A 21,146-nucleotide genomic window follows, 5' to 3' on the forward strand; every position below is an offset into this window, starting at 1 on the left:
AAATTATTTTTAAATTTTTTTTTTTTGTATAAAAGTATAACATTTATATTTTTATAAAAAAAAATCTTAAAAATAAGTTGTAGAACTATGTTTTATAAGAGGCTTGAAAAATGTGTCGAGCAGTGAAATGAAACGTATATAATTGATTGGGACAGAGGGAGTAATATTTAGGGACCGTTTAGATGAACTTAAAATAAATGCTTATTCAGAATAAAGAAGTAAATTAGAAATTAGAAGCAAATTAAGATTTATAAGTACAAATAAGTACTTTAAACTTATATATACAGAAATCGGGTTTTTTAAGTCTCGGCTCACTTATTTATGTAAATACTAAATATAAATAAATAATATTAAACACCTACCGATATATACTAGAAAATAATTACACATTGTTTCTGTTTGTCAATATAAGTTTCATTTATGCCCGCCAAACATGCCATTATCTTACTAAGTAATGGAGGTCTTACGTGAAAAATCTTAATGCGAGTCATGTGGATGTACGAGATTTTGTAGTATTGGCATTGTAAGAGGCCCTATTTGTTACTTACACTAGTTAACAGATGGTAGTAGTCAATTGAGGTCCATTTTGCAGGGACAAGCCCATTTTGTAGCTGTCTTACAGCCCGTTTGACAGGTTTAAGGTTCGGGACAGCAATTCATTTAGGACGTTAAACTCAAAAATTTTGTCTGTGTAATAAATTGGATCAATTCATATCGAAATTTTGAAAAATTGCCTTATTTTCACCGAAATTAGTATATGTAGCTGCCATTTTGAGAAAATACTTATTTCTGTTAACAAAGTGTAAAAACCTCTGTTAATTCGTTAGATTGTTATTGCAGTGGCCTTGAGCTCTTTTTTTCAGCTTCCTGCAAGTGAAAGCACACGTAAACGAGAAAAAAACACACGCGGTAAATGATTATCTTACGGCAGAATGAAAAGCAGCATTTTTATTTCATTAAATTAAGCAGAACAAAACATTATTATTCATGCCGCAGAGATGAAATGTCACGGCTCAGGAAAATCATACACTAACACAACAAACTCAGCAACTAAAAATCATACACCAAATAGTATATGATAATACAACAAAAGCCATCATCGACTTCATTTAGCTGTGGCCCAGGTTTTGAACCAGCCTGCAGATTCTTTGGGAATTCTGTTGAGATTGTTGAGATAATCTGTGTAGTAGAGACCAAATCTCACGTTGTAGCCTTGCCCCATCTCCATGCAGTCCATCAATGCCCACATGAAGTAACCATTTACATTGGCTCCCAATCTGCAAGCCACAATTATTTGAGCATTACATATTAACAAAAAAAAAAAAAACACTTGACATTTTAATTATTAGATTAGGACCTACTTCATTGCTTCGTTTATTGCATAGAGATGGCTGAGAATATGCTGAATTCGTTTAGGATCTTTTATGGCCTCAGCTACTGGAACTGTGTCATCTCGCTTATCAGGATACCCTGTTGTTGGTTGCAAAAGTTATATACTTTGAATGAAGTAGAGTTCTTGTCGAAGATACAATTGCTATGATGATTAACTAACCGTTTTCAGTAATGTATAGTTTCGGGTTATTATAGTTTTTGCTTATGTAAACCAGGGCATCTCTTAGTCCTTGGGGGTATACGAATATTGCATCACTCCCAGGGGTCTGAAAACCAAGAAGAAGTCAGTTTACAACATGTGTGTGTGTGTGTGTGTGTGCGCTTTTTAAGTGCAATGTCAAATATCTTACTGGTTCTCCAATAGGCACTCCATTACGGTCAGCTGCAGAAAGGCAAGGTAAAATAGTATTGATAAATAAGAAATGGCATGGATAAAATCAAATAAACTAAAACATATGCAATGATTCTTAAGGATATTGAAATTATTACTTGTTAATGTCGCGTGTTGAAACTGAGCCTGATTAGTGTAATTATAATCCGGAGTAAATGGAATATCCTTTGCATAATTGGAAGTATAGTAATTGATTCCAATAAAATCATAAGAGCCCTTAACCAGAGCTTTTTCCTCATCAGTAAATGTTGGAAGGCCATCCCTCACCAGAGCCTTCATAATGAATGGATAATCTCCGTGCACCATTGGCTCCAATAACCTAAATAAATACATTACAAATTGATAGGGGATAAAAAATAGCGACAACAGATTACTGGTATAGCTCGGTGGTGGCAATATTTGACGATAAATATTATAGCTAGCTATGTCATAATAATGTAAACTTACCACCCAACCATGAAGTCAAAAGCTCTCTCAGATGCATCAATGTCTTGCCTGGTATTTCCATGAGGCTCAAACCAGATTGTGACAAGTGAAATACCGATCTCTCCCTTCTGAGTGGGCTGCACCAGACCAAAGAGAGGTGAGTGAGAAACTAATAAACAAGGTAATGCACAACATGCACTATATGAACAAAGTACTCACTTGATAAGTCTGTTTATAGAGTTTAGCTGCTGCAGCATGGGCTAATATAATGTGGTGGGTAGCTAAAAAAGGGTCGGTTGCCGCGGTTGTTCTGGCTTCCTTCAACCCGATTCTGTAACCATACTGTCCAAAAACTTGTGGCTCATTGATAGTACTCCAGTGCTTCACTCTGTCACCAAAAGTTTTGAAACACAGGTCTGCATATGCTTTAAAATCATCCCTGTAGTAACCAAACAAAATCTATAAGCCCGAGAAATCAACATACAATTTGTATTTAATTCTAAAATGTAAAGCCATACACAATCTGCTTATTCAAGAAGCCACTGTATTTGTTTTGGAGGGCAGATGGCAAATCAAAGTGGAATAGTGTAACAATTGGGGTAATTCCTGCAGCATCAAATTTACAAAATCAAGTGTTGAAAAATAAGCATTTAGAATTTAATAAAAAAAACAGAAAGTTAAACCTGCATACCATTTTGAATAAGTTCATTAATGAAGTTGTTGTAGAAATCAATGCCTTCTTGATTTATACCACCACTCACTGTCCCATCTGCACTTGTATCATTGAATAATTGATCATCATGTTAAAACATGAAAATATATATGCTTTCTGACTTCTTTTATATAGATGGACCAGGCAACATGAAAACGACGAGTTTATATATGTTTCACGTGTCAATAGTATTCTATATAAAGCCATAGCCACCCATCTCTATCTAGAAATGATATATCTAAGCTCCATGTCAAAATCATGGGGGTTTATAAAGCTACCCTTTTTTTTTTTTTATCTCAATCTGAACTTGTCTAACCTGCTCCGAAGCCCCAAATCAAGTGTAAAAACTGATATTAGGTGAATCGAAGTGAAAAAATATTAAAACATGTTTGACTAATGGTACGATCTATTCTTCCGAATAATCCCATCTAACCAATTACTTGCCAAAAGGTAATTTAACAGCATTTTGAGTGACTTGTTAAACATTTGTATTAATATAATCAGCAGAAGAAACATATGTCTGTATTGCTGAGTATTAAATAAAATCGATGTCTGTTCTCGCTATACAATTATTCAGTAAAATTACAGTCTTGTTATAAAACAAATCGGAAACAATTCATGGAATGAGAAAGCAAGTACCCGGAAGAATCCTGGACCAGGAAATGGAAAATCTGTATGAATCTGCTCCCATATTCTTCAGTAGCTGCACATCTTCCTGTTGGATTCACATTTCCGGAGTTCACATTATATCGCCAAAAAAATTAAAATTTTATAATTGTCTTCCCACCTAAACTGATCACTTTTTTGTTGGAATATGATCCTGGTAAGCCCTCCTCCTAAAACCTCAAGGTGTTAGGAGGAGGAGGGCTTACCAGGATCATATTCTTATAACAGATCTGCTAGCAACGATTAATTTAAAAAATATAAAGCCGTAAAAGAATGTAAATTAAGAAATTTAAAATCATGTCCAACATGTTAAAGTATATGTTAGCATTATTACATTATACATCCCGGCCTCGTGCAATAAACTTTATAGTACAAATTACAATAATTGAGTACTTAGTATTATTAGAAACTTTATCAAGGAATGTTGCAGACACCACAATTTTACAGATCAAATGGGTGGTTGAATGATTCCAACTACAGCAGGTGAGATTCAGCATTTGATTATTACACGGAAAGAACAGGAGCACTAATTTGACCAAGTCCATTAAAATCACGTGTACCTTATAGCGATGGTATGAATCAACAGCAATATCAAGTCCAGCAATGTTATCTTGAATGAATCCATCCCATGTTGCTGGCCCTCTCCCTCCCTCTGTTCCCGATCCTTCGGTCTACATACAGTTAAACCTCGATTAAATAATAATTCACGATAAATTAATATTTGAACTACGGACTTCTGGTCTCAACATAATAACAACAGTACATATTTAACTTCCATTAGTTAATAAATCTTGATAAATTAATAAAATTTAGCAACGTAAAATTATTTGAACCGAAAGACGGATAATGCTGCAAAATTTCAGAAGCGGAGATTTTTTACCTGAAAAGCTGAGGTTGAGCATCCGAATTTAAAGTCCTTGGGGAAGTCTTTTCTGGTGACGACTTTGGCCTTGGGGATTTTAGTAGGAATGACTCCATTTTCGAAATGCTCGATGATTTGTTCGGGTGGTGCTACATGGCCTTTCCAGCTCCTGATGGTCAACGGTGCATAGGCGCCACCAGACTTGACCTTCCTGTTAGAAGAAAACAGGGTCCTCTGGTTAGCCTCTGCGGGCCTCAACGAGAGCTGATGATTTTTTCGAGCCACGACGGAGGACAGACTCGTGTCCGTCGTGGAGAAACTTCTCAGAGCCATCTCTAGCAGCTTAGTTTGGTTCTAGGAGTTTGTTTGTTGCGTGACAAGGTGAAATTGCAGTGCAATATTGCTGGGAGGATAGGGGGGTATTTATACTTGAACATGTAGCTAGTTGGCATAATATAAGTATGGCACGGGGATTTTAGGGGCAAGGTAAAAAGTAAATTAATAATTATAAGTTATTAAAGTGTTTGACAAAAAAATAGAAATTATAAAGAAAAGCCAGTATTTTCTACTTACAACTTCCTTCTCCTTCTCACGACTTCTTTAAAATATTTCTTATTTTTTTTTATTTTTTTACACAGACGGATCAAGAAAAACGGAAGTTTAAACAGAAGTAAAATTTCCATTGTCCCGGATCCTGAGTTCGATCATGACTCAACCCGAGATTTTATTAGAACAGATACTCACTTGTAACACTGCAAACCATACTTGGAAGGGAAAAAAAAACACCTTCCGTTGTCCGAACACGGGCTAAATATTTCAAAGTAAGAGGTGGGGCAAATTGGCAATTACGTAGGAAAAATATCAACAACTCCAATAGGCGCACATGTCCACATTATTATTGATTATAAATCGCTGATACGGCAGGTATTATAGAGATCTACTGAATATTGATCAAGTGTTAGCTTGTTGGAGTGCAGTATTAAAATTGAACCGAACATTATTGGTGCTGTGTGATTTTAGTTTTCAAATGTGTTTGGGCTTTAAAACTGTTTTTAACGTAACAATTTGTTTAGTTGTTAAGCGGAATAATTTAGTTATTTTATATAAAAAAAAATTGATGGATATATGGAGAAATAGTTTTCCAAGATCCATCTTATATATGGAGTAAAAGGATCAAAATAAGTGATATTTACACTTAAAAAAAAATAAAAATGATTCTTAAATCCCATTCACGCTCATGTCATATTGAGATGTTGCAGAATAAAAAATTGCAAAATCCGATCCAATTTGTCTTAATCGATTAATTCACATGTTATATTTTTTTTCAAAAATAAATTTTTTGAGTTTAAACGGCTATTTCAATCCGGTCAATTGTCAAATCTCTCTCCTACATCTGTATGACTTGACTTTTCCTTAAACATCTGGCTTTCCTAAGAGACCGATGTGAGCACTAAACAACCCCTTAGAAATGTGCATTTGGATGTGTTCTACCGCGGGTGCAGGGTGAAAGCTTATACACTTGGCTACTTGTAATCGTGAGTTTTGAATTGATACCAGCTAACTAGATAGCAAGTGGACGTATAAGATTTCCGCGTCCTATTCAAAATAGATCCATTTATAATACTCCCTCTGTTTTTTTTTATACGACGCTTTGATTTTTGGCACACACTTTTAAGTGCTTTGACCGGGTAATTAAAAATATTATTTTTAAAATTTTCTTTTTCTGAATAAAAGTTTTGATCATATATTATTATTCAGAAAAAGAAATTTTAAAAAATAATATTTTTAACTACCCGGTCAAAACACTTAAAAGTGTGTGCCAAAAGTCAAAGCGTCATATAAAAAAAACAGAGGGAGTATCCAGGGGCGGACCTGGCATAAGGCATTGTTCATGGATGGCCATAAGAATTTTAAAAGCTAAAAATCATGTTTTTGATAAAAGATTGCGTATTGCAAATTTTGGCACCATGGGATTCGGATTCTGCGTCCCCTCCCTAGTAAGTACTACTACCCAATGTACTGTAGAAATCTGTGCAACATAAGAAAATGTAGTAAACAAAAGACTCATCACCAATCTCGAACATGGCTGTGCTACTTGAAGAACCCTATCTTCGTTTTTTTGACTTTCAATAATTCAATTGACCAAACTTTAACTGGATTATATATATTGTATATTATAATCAAAATATATTTAAAAATTATATTATTATAAAGTACATATAGCCTATTTTCTTAATTTTTGATAAAAAAAAATCAATTTAAACATTAAAAGTCAATAACGGATGACTAAAAAAAAGATACAGTATAAAACACGCATATTCCCGAGCAGAGGGAGTACTTGGTAGTGTATACCCTCTCTGTTTTGAAATATAAGTCTTTTGATTTTTTGGCATACATTTCCAAGTCTTTTGACTGTATAGTTAAAATCATTATTTTTAAAATTTCTTTTTTTGAATAAAAATATATGATTAACACTATAATTCAGAAAGAAAAAAAATTTAAAGCATAAAAAAAATACTATGTGATTATAGATGCAGTTAGATTTCGCTATTTCAGTGCAGCAGACTCTTTTCCATTTTGATTCTTGGAATTCAATTGTCCAAATTTTTTTTGACAAATATTTGATTTTAGTTTGATGTTTACGTGCATATAGTACCTTCAACCCTCCAAAATCTTATTAAAATTCAATAAATCATATCATAATTAAAAAATATAGATGATATGTGAAATCAACAACACATTACTCATTGTCTAGAAACATAGTCAACCGAACTGATTTTGACGATATTTGACCACTCTCTAGCAATATTTCACATCATATATTACAATATTAAAATGATTTTTTTTATTTCTAATAACTTGAAATAATAATAACATATCATTTTTGATAGATTACCGATCAATATAATATGTATCATCGAAGTAAAACGTGTTAAAAATTCAATAAATTTTACACAAACTCTTTGAAATACGTTATAGCCAAACAATTTTAGATAACAGGGTTAGAGATGTTTAAAATATCACAAAATATTCATGTCAGTAACGTTACAATACTTTTTTAAGTATACTAATATATCCGTCGTTTTTCTTAAATTATCTTCTCTTGGTATCATTAAATGCTTATTGTAATTTACTATCATGAAAATTTGTGCTTGGAGGACTTGAGCATGGCCGCATATTTATTTCCCAAATTTACGAGAGCTAGATCTGAACAGAGAGCCATGATTACCTAACAATCATAGTGACACAACCTTTTATTTCAGTGCTGTTTTCGGGAACATGCAGATCACTTAAATAGTATTGATACTCATGCGCCCTCAACGGGTAGTAGACTGTAGACAGTGTATCTCACTGCATTCCAGTACGAAAATGTGAAATATTTATGTTAGTGTTTGGCTTGGAACAATGATTGCAAAAAGAATGAAATGAAAAATAAATTATTTTATGGAAAATTTTTAAAAAAATTTATTTCTTCCTCCATTTAATTCTTTACATCATGTGTTAAATATCACACCTTCAATTTGAGATGGAATGCTCTATTCTCTTCTCTCCTTAATTTCTTCTCAAATCTCATCATAATAATTTTGCATTCTCTCAAATTTTTTTCAAAATTTTTTTCTTATCTCTATTAGATTTAAGTATATTTACTCATATCATTTCATTCCATTCCATTCTCCCCAACCAAACACAACATTAAGAAATATTTAGTTCCGTCATTAGGATAAGAGTGCATGTCTATTGATCATTTTAGGATGGTATTTATGACCAATAACTTCTACCGAATTCAAATTGAGCTAAATTGATTTGAATTTTTTAAAGTAAAAGTATTATAGTCCCAAATTAAGTAAAACCGGCCCTCTCATTTTTATTTGCTATATTTTAATTAATAATAACTAACTCTACGCATTTATATTAGTCTCAAGTGTTATTTGTATGAAATTTAATAGCAAATTTATTTAGAACCTCTAACATAACATTGCATTTGTCACATCAAAGTTTGGTATGTTTAATTATTATGATATATATGTTTTTGAGGCTTTCAAGTAATTTAGTAATCTACATTTCTTGCAGTATTATTATTGTACAGGGACCACGAAAATCTTCCTGATTTAAATAAAGGTTAAAATAATAAAGATACAGTTTATTAAAAAAATATTATTTATCCTTTATGTCAAAGTAGAACCCTTTAGATAAACTGCTAATTAATTTTGATATTAATGCACCAGCTGACTAGTTCCATGTCATCAATGTATTTTAGCTGAGCATTTTTCTCATAATAATACATATACTATTTTATCTTCAAAATTCATGACATTTAAACAATCTGTTCCCAAGTTCTGAAATGATATAAATCACTCTAGAATTTTATCTCAATTTCATTCACTACTAGAAAAAAGGGCTTAGACATCGGCTAAAAACCGATGTCTATTGAAAACCGAACTGATGTCTTCGCATGTGATGTGAAAGGTAGGGGTATTAGACATCGGTTTTTAGCCGATGTCTGCGAGCATCTTAGACATCGATTCCTTATAAAAACCCGATGTCTTTGCATCAAAATCACCATAAATTACCATGATTATCATTTGAATATAGCTTTGATATGCTATTTATATCATCTTAAATGTATGACATGTGAAAGAAAATAAGGCATGGACATCGGTTATTTTAAAAACCCCGATGTCCACTTGTCCATTTAACATCAGTTTGTTGGAGGTACTGATGTTCTTTTATAGCTTTAACATCGATGCATTAGTGAACATGATGTGCTTTCCATGTTATGACATCAGTTCTTTATAATTTATGATGTCTATATGACTCTTTCACATCATTTCTTTTTAGTGCCTAATTTGTTTTACCGAGTTAGACCTCAGTTTCTTTTAAGATGACCGATGTCTGTTGTCCTGTTAGACATCAGTTCTTTTGTTTTCTGATTTAAATTTTAGCCATGAATCACCTGCTTTGTAATCCGCCAAAATACCAAAACCAAAACACTGATATTACCAAAACCAATATACCAAAACTGAAGAGCAATATATCAAAACTGAAAACCAAAATATAAACATGCATTCAAGCAGTCAAATACATTATCTCATTCATCAAATATTGAAACCAACTACATAATCCAAACCATACAATATCAAAACTACATTGATATCAACACAACCAATGCAGATTAAACACAAAATTACATTATCCATTAATCCATCAAATTATACTGCCAAAATTTTTGGCCTAGCTTGTAAACTCTAGCAAATGTCTCTAGCTTGCAGCACATAGTAGGAGACTCTTCTCTTTGGAAACTCTGCCTCCTTAGCAGAGCCTGTAGAGAAGTTATTATGCCATGTCAAATCACAAGCTCTCATATATAAATCATGCTTATATCTTAATGAAATAGTAAAAGAGGATAATCATTTAACTTTTTGGAATCCAGAAAACCTGACTTGCAACTGCATGAAGTAAATCAGAAGGCATCATATCATTTGACACTATAGGTACTTCATCAGCAGCTTGAGTAGGAGAAGAATAACCACACTACAATAGAAGGTGCACTCAACAAAGAGCCAGGTTAGAGAAAGAGGTCTCAGAGAACTGTTTGCTAGTTTGAGACTAAACAAAGAGCCAAGTCTGCATTTTTCATATTAAAATTAAACAAGGCATATTCAACGTGCAGATCAGCGCAGAGCTCAGCCGCATGGACGTGCACATACACACAAATACACATTATTGCTCGTTTTGCACTTTGCATTACTAGATGAATAAAATTATAGCAACAATCTGCAAGGCAATATGTAGCTGGGCAGGTCCGTACCTGATTGAACGTGCTTGGTTGGTAGTAAGGCCCACATTTGATATCCGGAACCTATAAGTTTTACCTGCCAATGAGTTTCGAGAATCACAAATCCGTGAATCACATTAGAAATGTGCTTTAACTTTACAAAAAAAAACTAGCAACTTTTTTTTTTGGATATGTCAAGCTCAAATCACCTTGATCAATGGTAAAAGTTTACGAGTTTGCTGACAGTCCTTTAATAACAATTCCATCTGGAAAGGGAAGATTATTCCACTGTCCAAAATTGATTTCAAATCCTACAGAAGTCAATAATATAAGCACTCCTAAAAGAAAGAAAAGAACAATAAAGTTAAGCATATATCACAAAGTCTAACCAATATACAGAGCTTAACAAGAAAGGTAACTCACAATGTGATTTTGCTTGAACCAGTCACCGACTAGCACCATAAAATCTCAAGCGGATGGGGAAAAAGGAACTAGAATGCAGGGGACGGAAAATAGAAGTAGCTCCCCTGTCCAAGACACCCTGAGATTTATAAAACTAATATCGAGTTATTCCAATCAAAATCTTTTATAATCTATTTTTATTAAAATTACTTAGCTTACAGTCTGGATATTTTCACATCTAAATCAAGTTACAACTAAAAGAAATTAAGTTCCACTGTAGAATCACGGGATGAGTGAAAGAAAAAAGAAGGTGCTGCATTAAAGTCGATAAATAGTCATCAACAATTCATGTCAGTTCCTAATAAATCCCGACAGATTTATGTCATAGAATTGTTAAATGAAAAAAAAAACGCTATGCTATCATCCAAAGTCCTATGAACATAAATATTGGACGTGTGAGTATTTAATTAATTTACTGCAGCTCATTGTTTTTTAAAACTGTTGTCATGAAATATTAGACCGCGCACAAATATAAAAACATATATAAATTGTACTAGGAAGCTGAAAGCCTGAAACTAATAGCAGGAGCAGAATATTAGGACAGACCGGGATGGGTTTTGGGTCGAATGAGAGAACAAATCCATCTAGTTCTGTGAGCCTCTGATATAAACAAACAGAGTACTTTCTTGACCCAGCCATAAACATATTACTGCCAAAAACATAAACATAATAATTGACAAATTAGTAGAGACTATAATAAACTGATACAAAAATGTAAAGAGTCTTTGCTATTCAACTTAGTACTAACACGATGGAAACATATCATAGTCAAATCTATCACTTAACATTCAACTTTAAAGAGACTTATAGTTCAGTGTTGTTACTCGAAAGATTCCGTAAACAGCAAGGTGAACAAGACAAAAAAAAATATACTGCAATGACCATGGCATCTCTGATTTGGTTCCCTGCATATGTATACAAGACAGGACTCAGGTAGACACATCTAATTAGTAGATGTAGAACTATGATTGAATAAAAGTAAAGAACAAGAACCACAAAACTAATTGAACTTTTTTATAAGAAAGTAAGATACCTTGAAAAAGAAGATGGAGACTCGGAAAAGAACCCTAAAACCCAATTGAACCAATCAAACCCTTAAACCCAATCGAACTTATAATTTGCAGGTTGCGTTTCTCAGAGCTGAGTTTCAATCTACTAATTGCTTCAAGTTGCTAATTTCTTCGAGTTGTGTCTCCAATAGAAACAAATTAGGGTTTACCCAATTGAACCCTAACTACTATATGAATGTCGGAGCAAGATCGATGGTGTGAGAGAGACCAGATAGACGAGATAGGGAGAGTAGAGGTGGGAGAAGAGAGAGTCGAGAGAGTCGAAAAAGAGAGAGAGGGTCGAGAAAGTCGTCAGTCGAGACTCGAGAGACATAGCCGAGAAGAAAAGAAAGAAAGAGGGGAAATAAGATTTTGGTGAAGGTGGGAAATAAAATTTGGTTAAGGAGGAATATATCTGTAATAAGGGGGAATAATGAGCGGGTTGTTTTTCATTTTTTGAAACTGGGAATAAGACATCATTTTTAACAATAACTGATGTTTAGATTGTTAATAGACATCGTTTTTGATTTATTTGATGTAAGATATACTTTTAACATCAGGGGTATTTCTAACCGATGTCTAAAGTGCGATGTCTAATGTCATTTTTCTAGTAGTGATTAGACATAAATGAAAACAAAAATCTAGCTAATAAAATTTATAAATACCTTGATTGTTTGATTGAGCTAGGTAAAAGTCTTGAACTGGGACTATGGTCAGCTGGCATGGCAATGCAGAAAGAAAGAGCTGAAAGGCCTATGAGGACCATCAATTTCACCATTTCCTCCCGAATTTGTGAGAAGTATGTATGAACAAAAGTGATGAATATATATGTAGGAGTATAAGTGAAGTATATATTATAAATACACGCTGGTTTTTCCATTTATGGATGTAGCATGTCCGTCTGCCGTCCTAAGTTTGGATTCTTTGAGACAGTCCTGCTCATTGATCATGATAATTCATCATTAATCAATGTCATATTTCATTTGACAATTTCCTCCTCAAATATTCCAGCAGCTATTTGATACTCTGCAATCGGCCGATCTGCGTGCATGTATCGAGTCATTAGACATTAACAAAATAAGACATGGCATTAACACGTATGTCAAATGTGTCATTCAACTCATGAACCTCAGTCTTCAGCAAAACAATATTACTTATTAAACTGGAAAAAAAATTGAAGGTGTTTTTCATAAATACCCAAGTCTAAATTATTTTTTTTTGTAAAAATATTATATTTCTTTTAAAATTTTGCAAAAATACTATTTTATGGAAGAAAATTGCAAAAATACAAAGATGGCATTTGTGATCATATATGCGTTTGCTAGAAATCATATCCGCAATCACAAATATAATTTTGAAAAAATATATTAAAAGTTATATTTAATTTCATAATGAATTGCAAGCGGTTGCAAAGTATCCCTGCAAGGCCTTCACAACGAGCAGATCCTCCAAGCAAAACTGTTTTGTTGGGCATCGTCGTTGCTTGTCCTTGTATATATGTACGTACTGTTGTCTATGATTTATACGTGTTTGTGTTGTGCGTTGATTGTCAACGGTGGATATGTTGGGATTAATTTGATATTCAAACTTCTGATACAAAGCGCGCATATAAAAATATGTGATGCAGAAAAAATCACTGTCCCAACTTGTACTATTAATCAAACTATCAATATCAATATACTTATATAAAGGAGAAGCGAGGGGCGTGTATGTGGCGCCCTCACATCGTTCCGTTCTATTTTTCTAATTTTCTGGAATTTTTGGAAGAAAAATATCAAAAATTAGAATTACCATTTTTAGTTTTGGGTATATTAGAAGCAAGTGTCAGAATCTGATTTTGTTTCAGATTACTTATGGAATATAGTAGCTTGAAAATTTTAATTTGATTTTGTTTCAGATTATTTAATTATGGAAAAGAGTAGCACACAAGTCTCTCTGCACTTATAAATACCCTTATAGATCGTAGGATTTTGGATCATCTAAACACAACTTCCTCTATCTCTAAATATCACGACCCTACCTCTCTCTCTGGTGATAGTTGATAGTTCTCTTGCTCGATTTCTAACTCGACGGTGTCGTTTTTCTGCAACGATAAGTGAAGGCTGTTTATACAGTATTAAAAAAATAAAGATTGTTGCAAGCAAAGGTAGTTATAGACCGCTATGTGGGAGTCGACAAATACAAACATGGGAAAAGAATATAGTCTTCACATGATATTGATGGATGATATCAATAAATTAACTATTAGTGATGTATGTTTGTTGGTTATTCTTTTATAATATTTGTTTTGTTTATCGGGAATGTTTATTGTTAATTTTTATATATATGATTTACTTTGTACACGGGAAAAAATTATTCATGCATTATCTGTTTGCTCCGTTCAAGCAACTTTTAAGTGAAAGCTGTTTATACAGTAATAAAAAATAAAGATTGTTACAAGAAAGAAGAGTACTATCTCACGGATTTAAGTTAGATGTTTTTGTGCACAATCAATCCAAAAAAAAATTGGAGGAAGGTGACGATGTAAGAACATGATTACTTTTAAAAAAAACACAAACAAAATTAAAATTCGTCGTACATTAAATTGTTAATTACGTGTATAAATTTATTTTCATTTTTTCACCATAAATTATAGTCCAGTTTTGCAATTTTATATATTATTATTGTTATTACATCAAGATTTTAATAATATAAAATTTCTTTTATCCGAAAAATATTAATTTTGAATCATTAATATACTTTTTATAGATAGCCACAAAATTATTTTATTCTACAAATATTAATATTAAATTATTAATATAATTTTTATAGACCGCCGCAACGCGCGGCTTCTCAACTAGTACTAAATGACCAAACAATAAATTATTTAGGTACTTAGGCGGCATGCAGCCGTCTTCGCCACCCAGAGAGAGTGGGGGTGATAAAATATTGGTCACCAGATTCATTACTCAATGCATGATTATTAGTATTGTTAGGCGTAGAGATTAGTTTCTTTTAATAAAGAAAGCACACAAATGACTATCAATTCATGATTATTAGTTTTGTTAGACGACGTAGAGTCGAGATTAGTTTTTTTAATAAAAAAAAAAAAGCCAACACAAATGGCTATTATGATGCTAAAAATCAGAAATCATCAATATACTTATATAAATGAGAAGCGAGGGGCGTGTAGGTGGAGCCTCTCAAATCGCTCTGTTCTATTTTTCTAATTTTCTGGAATTTTTGGATGAAAAATATCAAAAATTAGAACTACTTTTTTTAATTTCGGATATATTAGAATCAAGTTTTAGAATCTGATTTTGTTTCAAATTATTTATGGAATATAGTTTGTTGAAAGTTTTAATCTGATTTTGTTTTAGATTATTTAATTTTGGGAAATACAAATTATAATCTGATTTTGTTTCAGATTATTTAATTATGGGAAATACAAATTATTTATGGAATATAGTAGCTTGAAAGTTTTAATCTGATTTTGTTTCAGATTATTTAATTATGGAAAAGAGTATCACAAAAGTCTCTCTGCACCTATAAATACCCTTATAGATCGTAGGGTTTTGGACCATCTAAACACACCTCCTCTCTCTCAATACTACAAATATACTTATATAAAGGAGAAGCGAGGGGCGTGTAGGTGGAGCCTCTCACATCGCTCTGTTCTATTTTTCTAATTTTCTGGAATTTTTGGATGAAAAATATTAAAAATTAGAATTACCTTTTTTAATTTCAGGTATATTAGAAGCAAGTTTTAGAATCTGATTTTGTTTCAAATTATTTATGGAATATAGTTTGTTGAAAGTTTTAATCTGATTTTGTTTCAGATTATTTAATTTTGGGAAATACAAATTATAATCTGATTTTGTTTCAGATTATTTAATTATGGGAAATACAAATTATTTATGGAATATAGTAGCTTGAAAGTTTTAATCTGATTTTGTTTCAGATTATTTAATTATGGAAAAGAGTAGCACACAAGTCTCTCTGCACTTATTAATACCCTTATAGATCGTAGGGTATTGGACCATCTAAACACAACCTCATCTCTCTCAATACTACAACCCTGCCTCTCTCTGCTGATAGTTCTTTTGCTCGATTTCTAACTCGGAGGTGTCGTTCTTCTGCAACGATAAGTGAATGCAGTTTATATAGTACTAAAAAAAATAAAGGTTGTTGCAAGGAAAGGTAGTTATAGACCGTTATATTGGAGTCGACAAATCCAAACACGGGAAAAGAATATAGTGTTGACATGATATTGATGGTTGATATCAATAAATTAACTATTAGTGATGTATGTTTGTTGGTTATTCTTTTATAATAGACATGTTTGTTGTTGTTAATTTTTATATGATTTACTTTGTATAGAAGAAAAAATTATTCATGCATTATCTATTTGCACCGTTCAAAAAACTTTTAAGTAAAGTTTGTTTATACAGTATTAAAAAATAAAGGTTGTTACAAGCAATGGTGGTAGTTATAGACCGCTATCTCACATATTTAAGTTAGATGTGTTTGTGCACAATCGATCCAAAAAAATTGGTGGAAGGTGACAATGGAAGAACGTGATTACTTTAAAAAAAACAGATAAAATTAAGATTCGTTATGCTATAAATTGTTAATTACGTGTATAATTTTTTTTTTTTCATCATGAATTATAGTCCAAATTTGCAAATTTTATATATTAGTATTGGTATTAAATCAAGATTTTTATAATAAAAATTTATTGAATCCTACAAATATTAATTTTGAAACATTAATATATTAATATACTTTTAATAGACAACAACAAAATTATTTTATTCTACAAATATTAATATTGAATTATTAATATAATTTTTATAGGCCGCCGCAACGCGCGGCTTCTCAACTAGTTATTAATAATACAATTAGACAAATTAGGATACTCGGACTTAACAATACTCAATCACCCGCTCTCGAGCGATACCTAAGTCTACATGTTGAACATAAATAATAAACATAATATGACTATATATATAACCATTTCAAACTTAACTAAACTAAAATCTAATTCTGAAATATCTAACTCCAATTATAATCCAATTTTGAAATCTCTAACTCAAATCAAAATCTAATTGATACTGGGTTAATACCCAACAATCCTTCCCATATTTGCAATCAAAACATATCTTTTACAATAATTATGTAAAAGCATCTCCAACGGCATTGGCTATAATCGTTGGTTAAATTGGACCTGTAAGACATTATGTAAAATTTACTGAACCTATAAGACGCTGTGCTTCAATGTTAGAACATCTTCAACCATATAAAACCCTTGGCTAAAAGGTGACGTGGCATACTTAAAATAAAAAAATTTAGCTAATAGCTCGAAAAACTCAACTCCAACCATGCTCAACTGTTGTCTATAAATTTAGCCAACCTCCTATGGATGGCTAAATTTGTCGAATCTCTACAGGTCTGTAAGAAATCTGTAGGAAGATTGCACATCATTTATTACCATATTGAACTGATATTAACTATTTTAACAATCTAAAATATTAATAACATACTATTTTTAAATTATAGCCAACCAATATAGCCAATACCATTGAAGCAAAATGTTTAGAGCATCTCCAACCATCTAAAGCCCTTGGCTAAAAGGTGAGTTGGCTTACTTAAAATATAAAAATTTAGCCAACAGCTCCAAAAACTCAACTCCAACCATGCTCACCTGTTGTCTATAAATTTAGCCAACCTCCTATGGATGGCTAAATTTGTCGAACCTCTACAGGTCTGTAAGAAAATCTGTAGGAAGATCGTACATCATTTATTATCATATTGAACTGATATATTCTATTTTAGCAATTTAAAATATTAATAACATACTATTTTTAAATTATAGCCAACCAATATAGCCAGTACCATTGAAGCAAAATGTCTTACAGGTTCAGCAAATTTAACCTAATGTCTTACAGGTCCAATTTAGCCAACGATTATAGCCAACGCCGTTGGAGATGCTCTTACAGGTTCAGCAAATTTTACATAATGTCTTACAGGTCCAATTTAGCCAACGATTATAACCAATGGCATTGTAGATGCTCTTGTTGGTTATATTGGTTGGTTATAATTTAAAAATAGCATGTTTTTAACATTTTAAATTGTAAAAATAGAATATATCAGTTCAATATGGTAATAAATGATGTGCAATAATCCTACAAATTTCTTACAGATCTACAGAGGTTCGACAAATATAGTCATCCATAGGAGGTTGGCTAAAATTATAGACAACAGCTGAGTATGGTTGGAGTGTGAGTTTTTGTAGAGGTTGGCTATATATTTTAATTTTGATATGACAACTCATATTTTAGTTAAGGGTTTTCAATGGTTGGAGATGCTCTAAACATACTATTATTATTCATATATGTTTCGGATCACCTAAGACCATGCTATCATTGTAATGATATATTATAAATATCTAAAAAAATTAATATTTTCCTCTCAACAATAATATTTAATTATTATTTGGTATATAGAAAATAAAGTATGAGCACCTTATTATAAATTTGAAATTCCCACAGCCAAAAGCCAATTTTTTTGCATTTGACGTTTTGAAAGATTTGAAACCAATTGAAATGGGTTGGGCCTAGATTTATACATTTCTAAACCAACATGAGTAGCAAAATAATCCTCTCCGGCTAGGGTTTTAGAGTTCAAGCCCAATATCCGACGACGAGAGTTGAGCATACGAGTGAGAGCGAGAGAGTAGCGAAATGGCAGCTTCTTCAGCTCAGACTGCTTTCAAAGGCAATCTCAAGGTTAATATCTTGCCTCACTTCTGTGTTCTTGTATGGATCATTATATATTTTCTGTTTTTGATTTTGTATTATACATATGATATAAGTATGATTGATTTATTTAATTGATTTGTTTACATTTCTTACTAATTTGATTGTAATTTGTTCCTGTGTTTTTGTGGTTTGATTTAGGATTTTTTAATTATGTATGCCATGTGTTTGTGAAAATGTTGTGAATGAGTGGTGTGTTATATGATATTAGGACACGAGTTGATGATTGAATGTTGTAGATGGCTTATATTGTAATGATTGTGTTACTGAAAATAATGTGTTTTATCGACTTATTTTAGAAAGCGCTTGCCGGTTTAAGGAGGATTGATTTGGAAGGTCTGCGGTGGAGAGTATTTGATGCAAAAGGCCAGGTGTGTTTATTTATCTATGAAGTGTCTTTGCTCATCATATAAGCTAATCTGCCAGTTAACTTGCTCGTTTGTTTTATATTGGGAAAAATGTAGAAGTTTTCCGGATAGAAGTAATTAGTGTTGGTGCTACTGTAATATTTTTCTTTTATACTTGTTATAGAGATGCTGAGATGATATTTATCCTCGTGGAATTCTCTAATTACAGTAATGTGGTTTATGTAGGTTCTTGGGAGGTTGGCATCACAAATTTCTACTGTGATTCAAGGCAAAGACAAACCTACATATGCACCTAATCGTGATGATGGGGATATGTGTATTGTTATTAATGCAAAGGATATTCATGTAACTGGAAGAAAACTTACTGACAAGTTTTATAGATGGCATACAGGGTAAGTATCACTCAATCATGCTTTTGATTGATGCTTTCATTCCTTAGTTGTGTAATTTCTCTATTGTTGCACATCCCAATATCCCATCTATGAAAAATGAGAATCACATCTAACAGTTCACTGTCCACAGTTTATGTAAGTTGCATATTTTCAGAAGTTCTGAATAACGAACCCATATATTAATATTGTCATAACTTGTGACTACTCACACTTCATTTAGTTAACATTCAGATGCTTACACTTTGCTGATTTGTAGGTATATTGGCCACCTTAAAGAAAGGAGTTTGAAAGACCAATTGGCTAAGGATCCTACTGAAGTCATCCGTAAAGCTGTGATGCGCATGCTGCCAAGAAATAAATTACGTGATGTGAGTTGGTATCAAATTTCTTATGCTTTATAATAAAGGTTACCGCAGATGTGGGTTGATTTCAATTTTCTCATTTTTCTAAATAAAGTTTAACCTATGTTATATACATCCCTTGTGAACTGTATCTGGCCTCGTATAGTTTGTATAATCTATTTTATTAAATTTATGTAACTGAGTGTTATTTAGAGAAACAAATAATTGTAATGGGGCTAGGTAGCCAAAAAAAATGATGATTCAATACGAGGAAAAGGCCCTGTAGTATAAACCAGTTCTATTTAGTTGTTGCTTACTGATACTAGTTTGGTTAAATTGAGTTTAGGTTGGAGTGTGTGTGCATGATAGTCGCGCAACCATCCAGTACAACTTTTTTTTCATTTAAATTCTATGAAAATTATGGAACATAAAGAATGGATGTATAACTGAAGAAGATATGTTTTATCATATATTTTTCTGTTTCAGTGGAGTTGACTGATTCTTAGTGTTTTTCCCAAGTTCTGGTGATTATAGGACTTGTCCCATTTATTTCTGACCACTGTGTTTATTGCAATTTACGTTACTCTTTGCAACAGGATAGAGATCGTAAACTGAGAATTTTTGCTGGTAGTGAGCACCCATTTGCAGACAGGCCCGTTGAAGACTATTCTATGCCTCCGCGTCAAGTACGAGAAATGCGCCCTCGTGCAAGAAGAGCTTTAGTTCGAGCTCTAAAGAAGGCCGAGCAACAAGAGCAAGGAACTTCAGATACAAGAAAGAAGAGAAAAAGGGAAGATGTGGAGCCTGAGACGAGCATATGATGAATAATAGCTATCTTCATCAACAGCGTGTGTGTGTGAAGGATATCCATGCTGCATTTACTCGCCTCCCTCATAGTTGTCTCCCCTGTCAGTGGCGCATATACTGCCTCTTGATTGTAATCCGTTATAAATTATGCACAAACTTGGTTTCGTGTGTAATTCCTAATGTGTCTTGTTGATAATGTTATTGTTCCGGTCATAAATTGGGGGCTTAGTTTTCCCATGGAAAGCTTTTGAACTGGAGGCAATTAGAGAACTTTTATGCCATTAGTTTTCACTTTTTATTATCTTTTTCAGTTATCAAATTTATAATACTTTTTTCCTTCACAAACAAGTCTCAAATATGAATTGTTAAAATGGTGATTGAGGCACCTTTTGGCTAAAAAGTGAGTCTGCATACAAAATATAACACCTGATAGTAGATTTTATTCAATCTAAAATATTACTAACATATAGCTCAGTGTAAGCAACTTCAATTACATTCGGTTGCTGGCACAATTTATACTAACAAATTAATAAATTATGTTGATGTATGTTATTCGGGCACATCTTGTGATGCATGTTATGAAGTAAGATTCAGATCGGAGCTCAATTACCTTAAAGTTCAAAAGCGATCAATTCAAATAATACCAATTTGCAGTACTGATACATAATCACACTTGTCAAACAAAATAAATATAATTATGGAGTA

The 21,146-nt window shown here is 32.5% G+C and overlaps 2 protein-coding genes and 1 long non-coding RNA gene across 8 annotated transcripts; 1 reads left to right on the top strand and 2 right to left on the bottom strand.

Moving 5' to 3' along the window:
- Positions 1–930: 930 nt before the first annotated feature.
- LOC108193059 (beta-glucosidase 13) lies at positions 931–12,551 on the bottom strand. 2 transcript variants are annotated; one of them, XM_064079881.1, is made up of 13 exons: positions 12,402–12,551; positions 4,468–4,660; positions 4,148–4,258; positions 3,561–3,636; positions 2,901–2,978; positions 2,728–2,815; positions 2,429–2,648; positions 2,231–2,346; positions 1,882–2,102; positions 1,743–1,774; positions 1,553–1,658; positions 1,362–1,470; positions 931–1,277 (listed from the first exon to the last, which is right to left on the bottom strand). In XM_064079881.1, exons 1-13 carry the CDS (start codon positions 12,512–12,514, stop codon positions 1,106–1,108), a joined length of 1,635 nt encoding a protein of 544 aa, XP_063935951.1. In that variant the 5' UTR covers positions 12,515–12,551; the 3' UTR covers positions 931–1,105. The 2 variants fall into 2 exon arrangements, with proteins under 2 accessions (XP_063935951.1, XP_017215121.1); XM_017359632.2 differs by lacking the exon at positions 12,402–12,551 and having other exon boundaries at positions 4,468–4,891.
- On the bottom strand, positions 9,542–12,358 carry LOC108224874 (uncharacterized). 5 transcript variants are annotated; one of them, XR_010284655.1, is made up of 6 exons: positions 11,721–12,358; positions 11,512–11,592; positions 11,234–11,336; positions 10,649–10,752; positions 10,435–10,536; positions 9,542–10,322 (listed from the first exon to the last, which is right to left on the bottom strand). It is a non-coding gene; the product is annotated as an uncharacterized LOC108224874 (long non-coding RNA). The 5 variants fall into 5 exon arrangements; XR_001807487.2 differs by having other exon boundaries at positions 10,649–10,766; XR_001807488.2 differs by having other exon boundaries at positions 10,435–10,563; positions 10,649–10,766.
- Positions 12,552–18,338: 5,787 nt separating the features above from the next.
- Positions 18,339–20,744, top strand: LOC108224873 (uncharacterized). Its single transcript, XM_017399618.2, has 5 exons — positions 18,339–18,503; positions 18,833–18,904; positions 19,127–19,293; positions 19,550–19,661; positions 20,231–20,744. Exons 1-5 carry the CDS (start codon positions 18,459–18,461, stop codon positions 20,453–20,455), a joined length of 621 nt encoding a protein of 206 aa, XP_017255107.1. The 5' UTR covers positions 18,339–18,458; the 3' UTR covers positions 20,456–20,744.
- The last annotated feature ends 402 nt before the right edge of the window (positions 20,745–21,146 follow it).

The sequence above is a fragment of the Daucus carota genome, chromosome 6, assembly GCF_001625215.2.
Source record: "Daucus carota subsp. sativus chromosome 6, DH1 v3.0, whole genome shotgun sequence".
NCBI lineage: Eukaryota > Viridiplantae > Streptophyta > Magnoliopsida > Apiales > Apiaceae > Daucus > Daucus carota.

Coding starts and splice junctions, on each gene's coding strand:
- LOC108193059 (XM_017359632.2), bottom strand. CDS start 4,782: ATGGCTCTGAGAAGTTTCTCCACGACGGACACGAGTCTGTCCTCCGTC. Junction 4,259..4,467: donor GCTCAACCTCAGCTTTTCAG/GTAAAAAATCTC, acceptor AACTGTATGTAG/ACCGAAGGATCGGGAACAGA. Junction 1,278..1,361: donor GCAATAAACGAAGCAATGAA/GTAGGTCCTAAT, acceptor TGTGGCTTGCAG/ATTGGGAGCCAATGTAAATG.
- LOC108224873 (XM_017399618.2), top strand. CDS start 18,459: ATGGCAGCTTCTTCAGCTCAGACTGCTTTCAAAGGCAATCTCAAG. Junction 19,294..19,549: donor TTTTATAGATGGCATACAGG/GTAAGTATCACT, acceptor GCTGATTTGTAG/GTATATTGGCCACCTTAAAG. Junction 19,662..20,230: donor CAAGAAATAAATTACGTGAT/GTGAGTTGGTAT, acceptor TCTTTGCAACAG/GATAGAGATCGTAAACTGAG.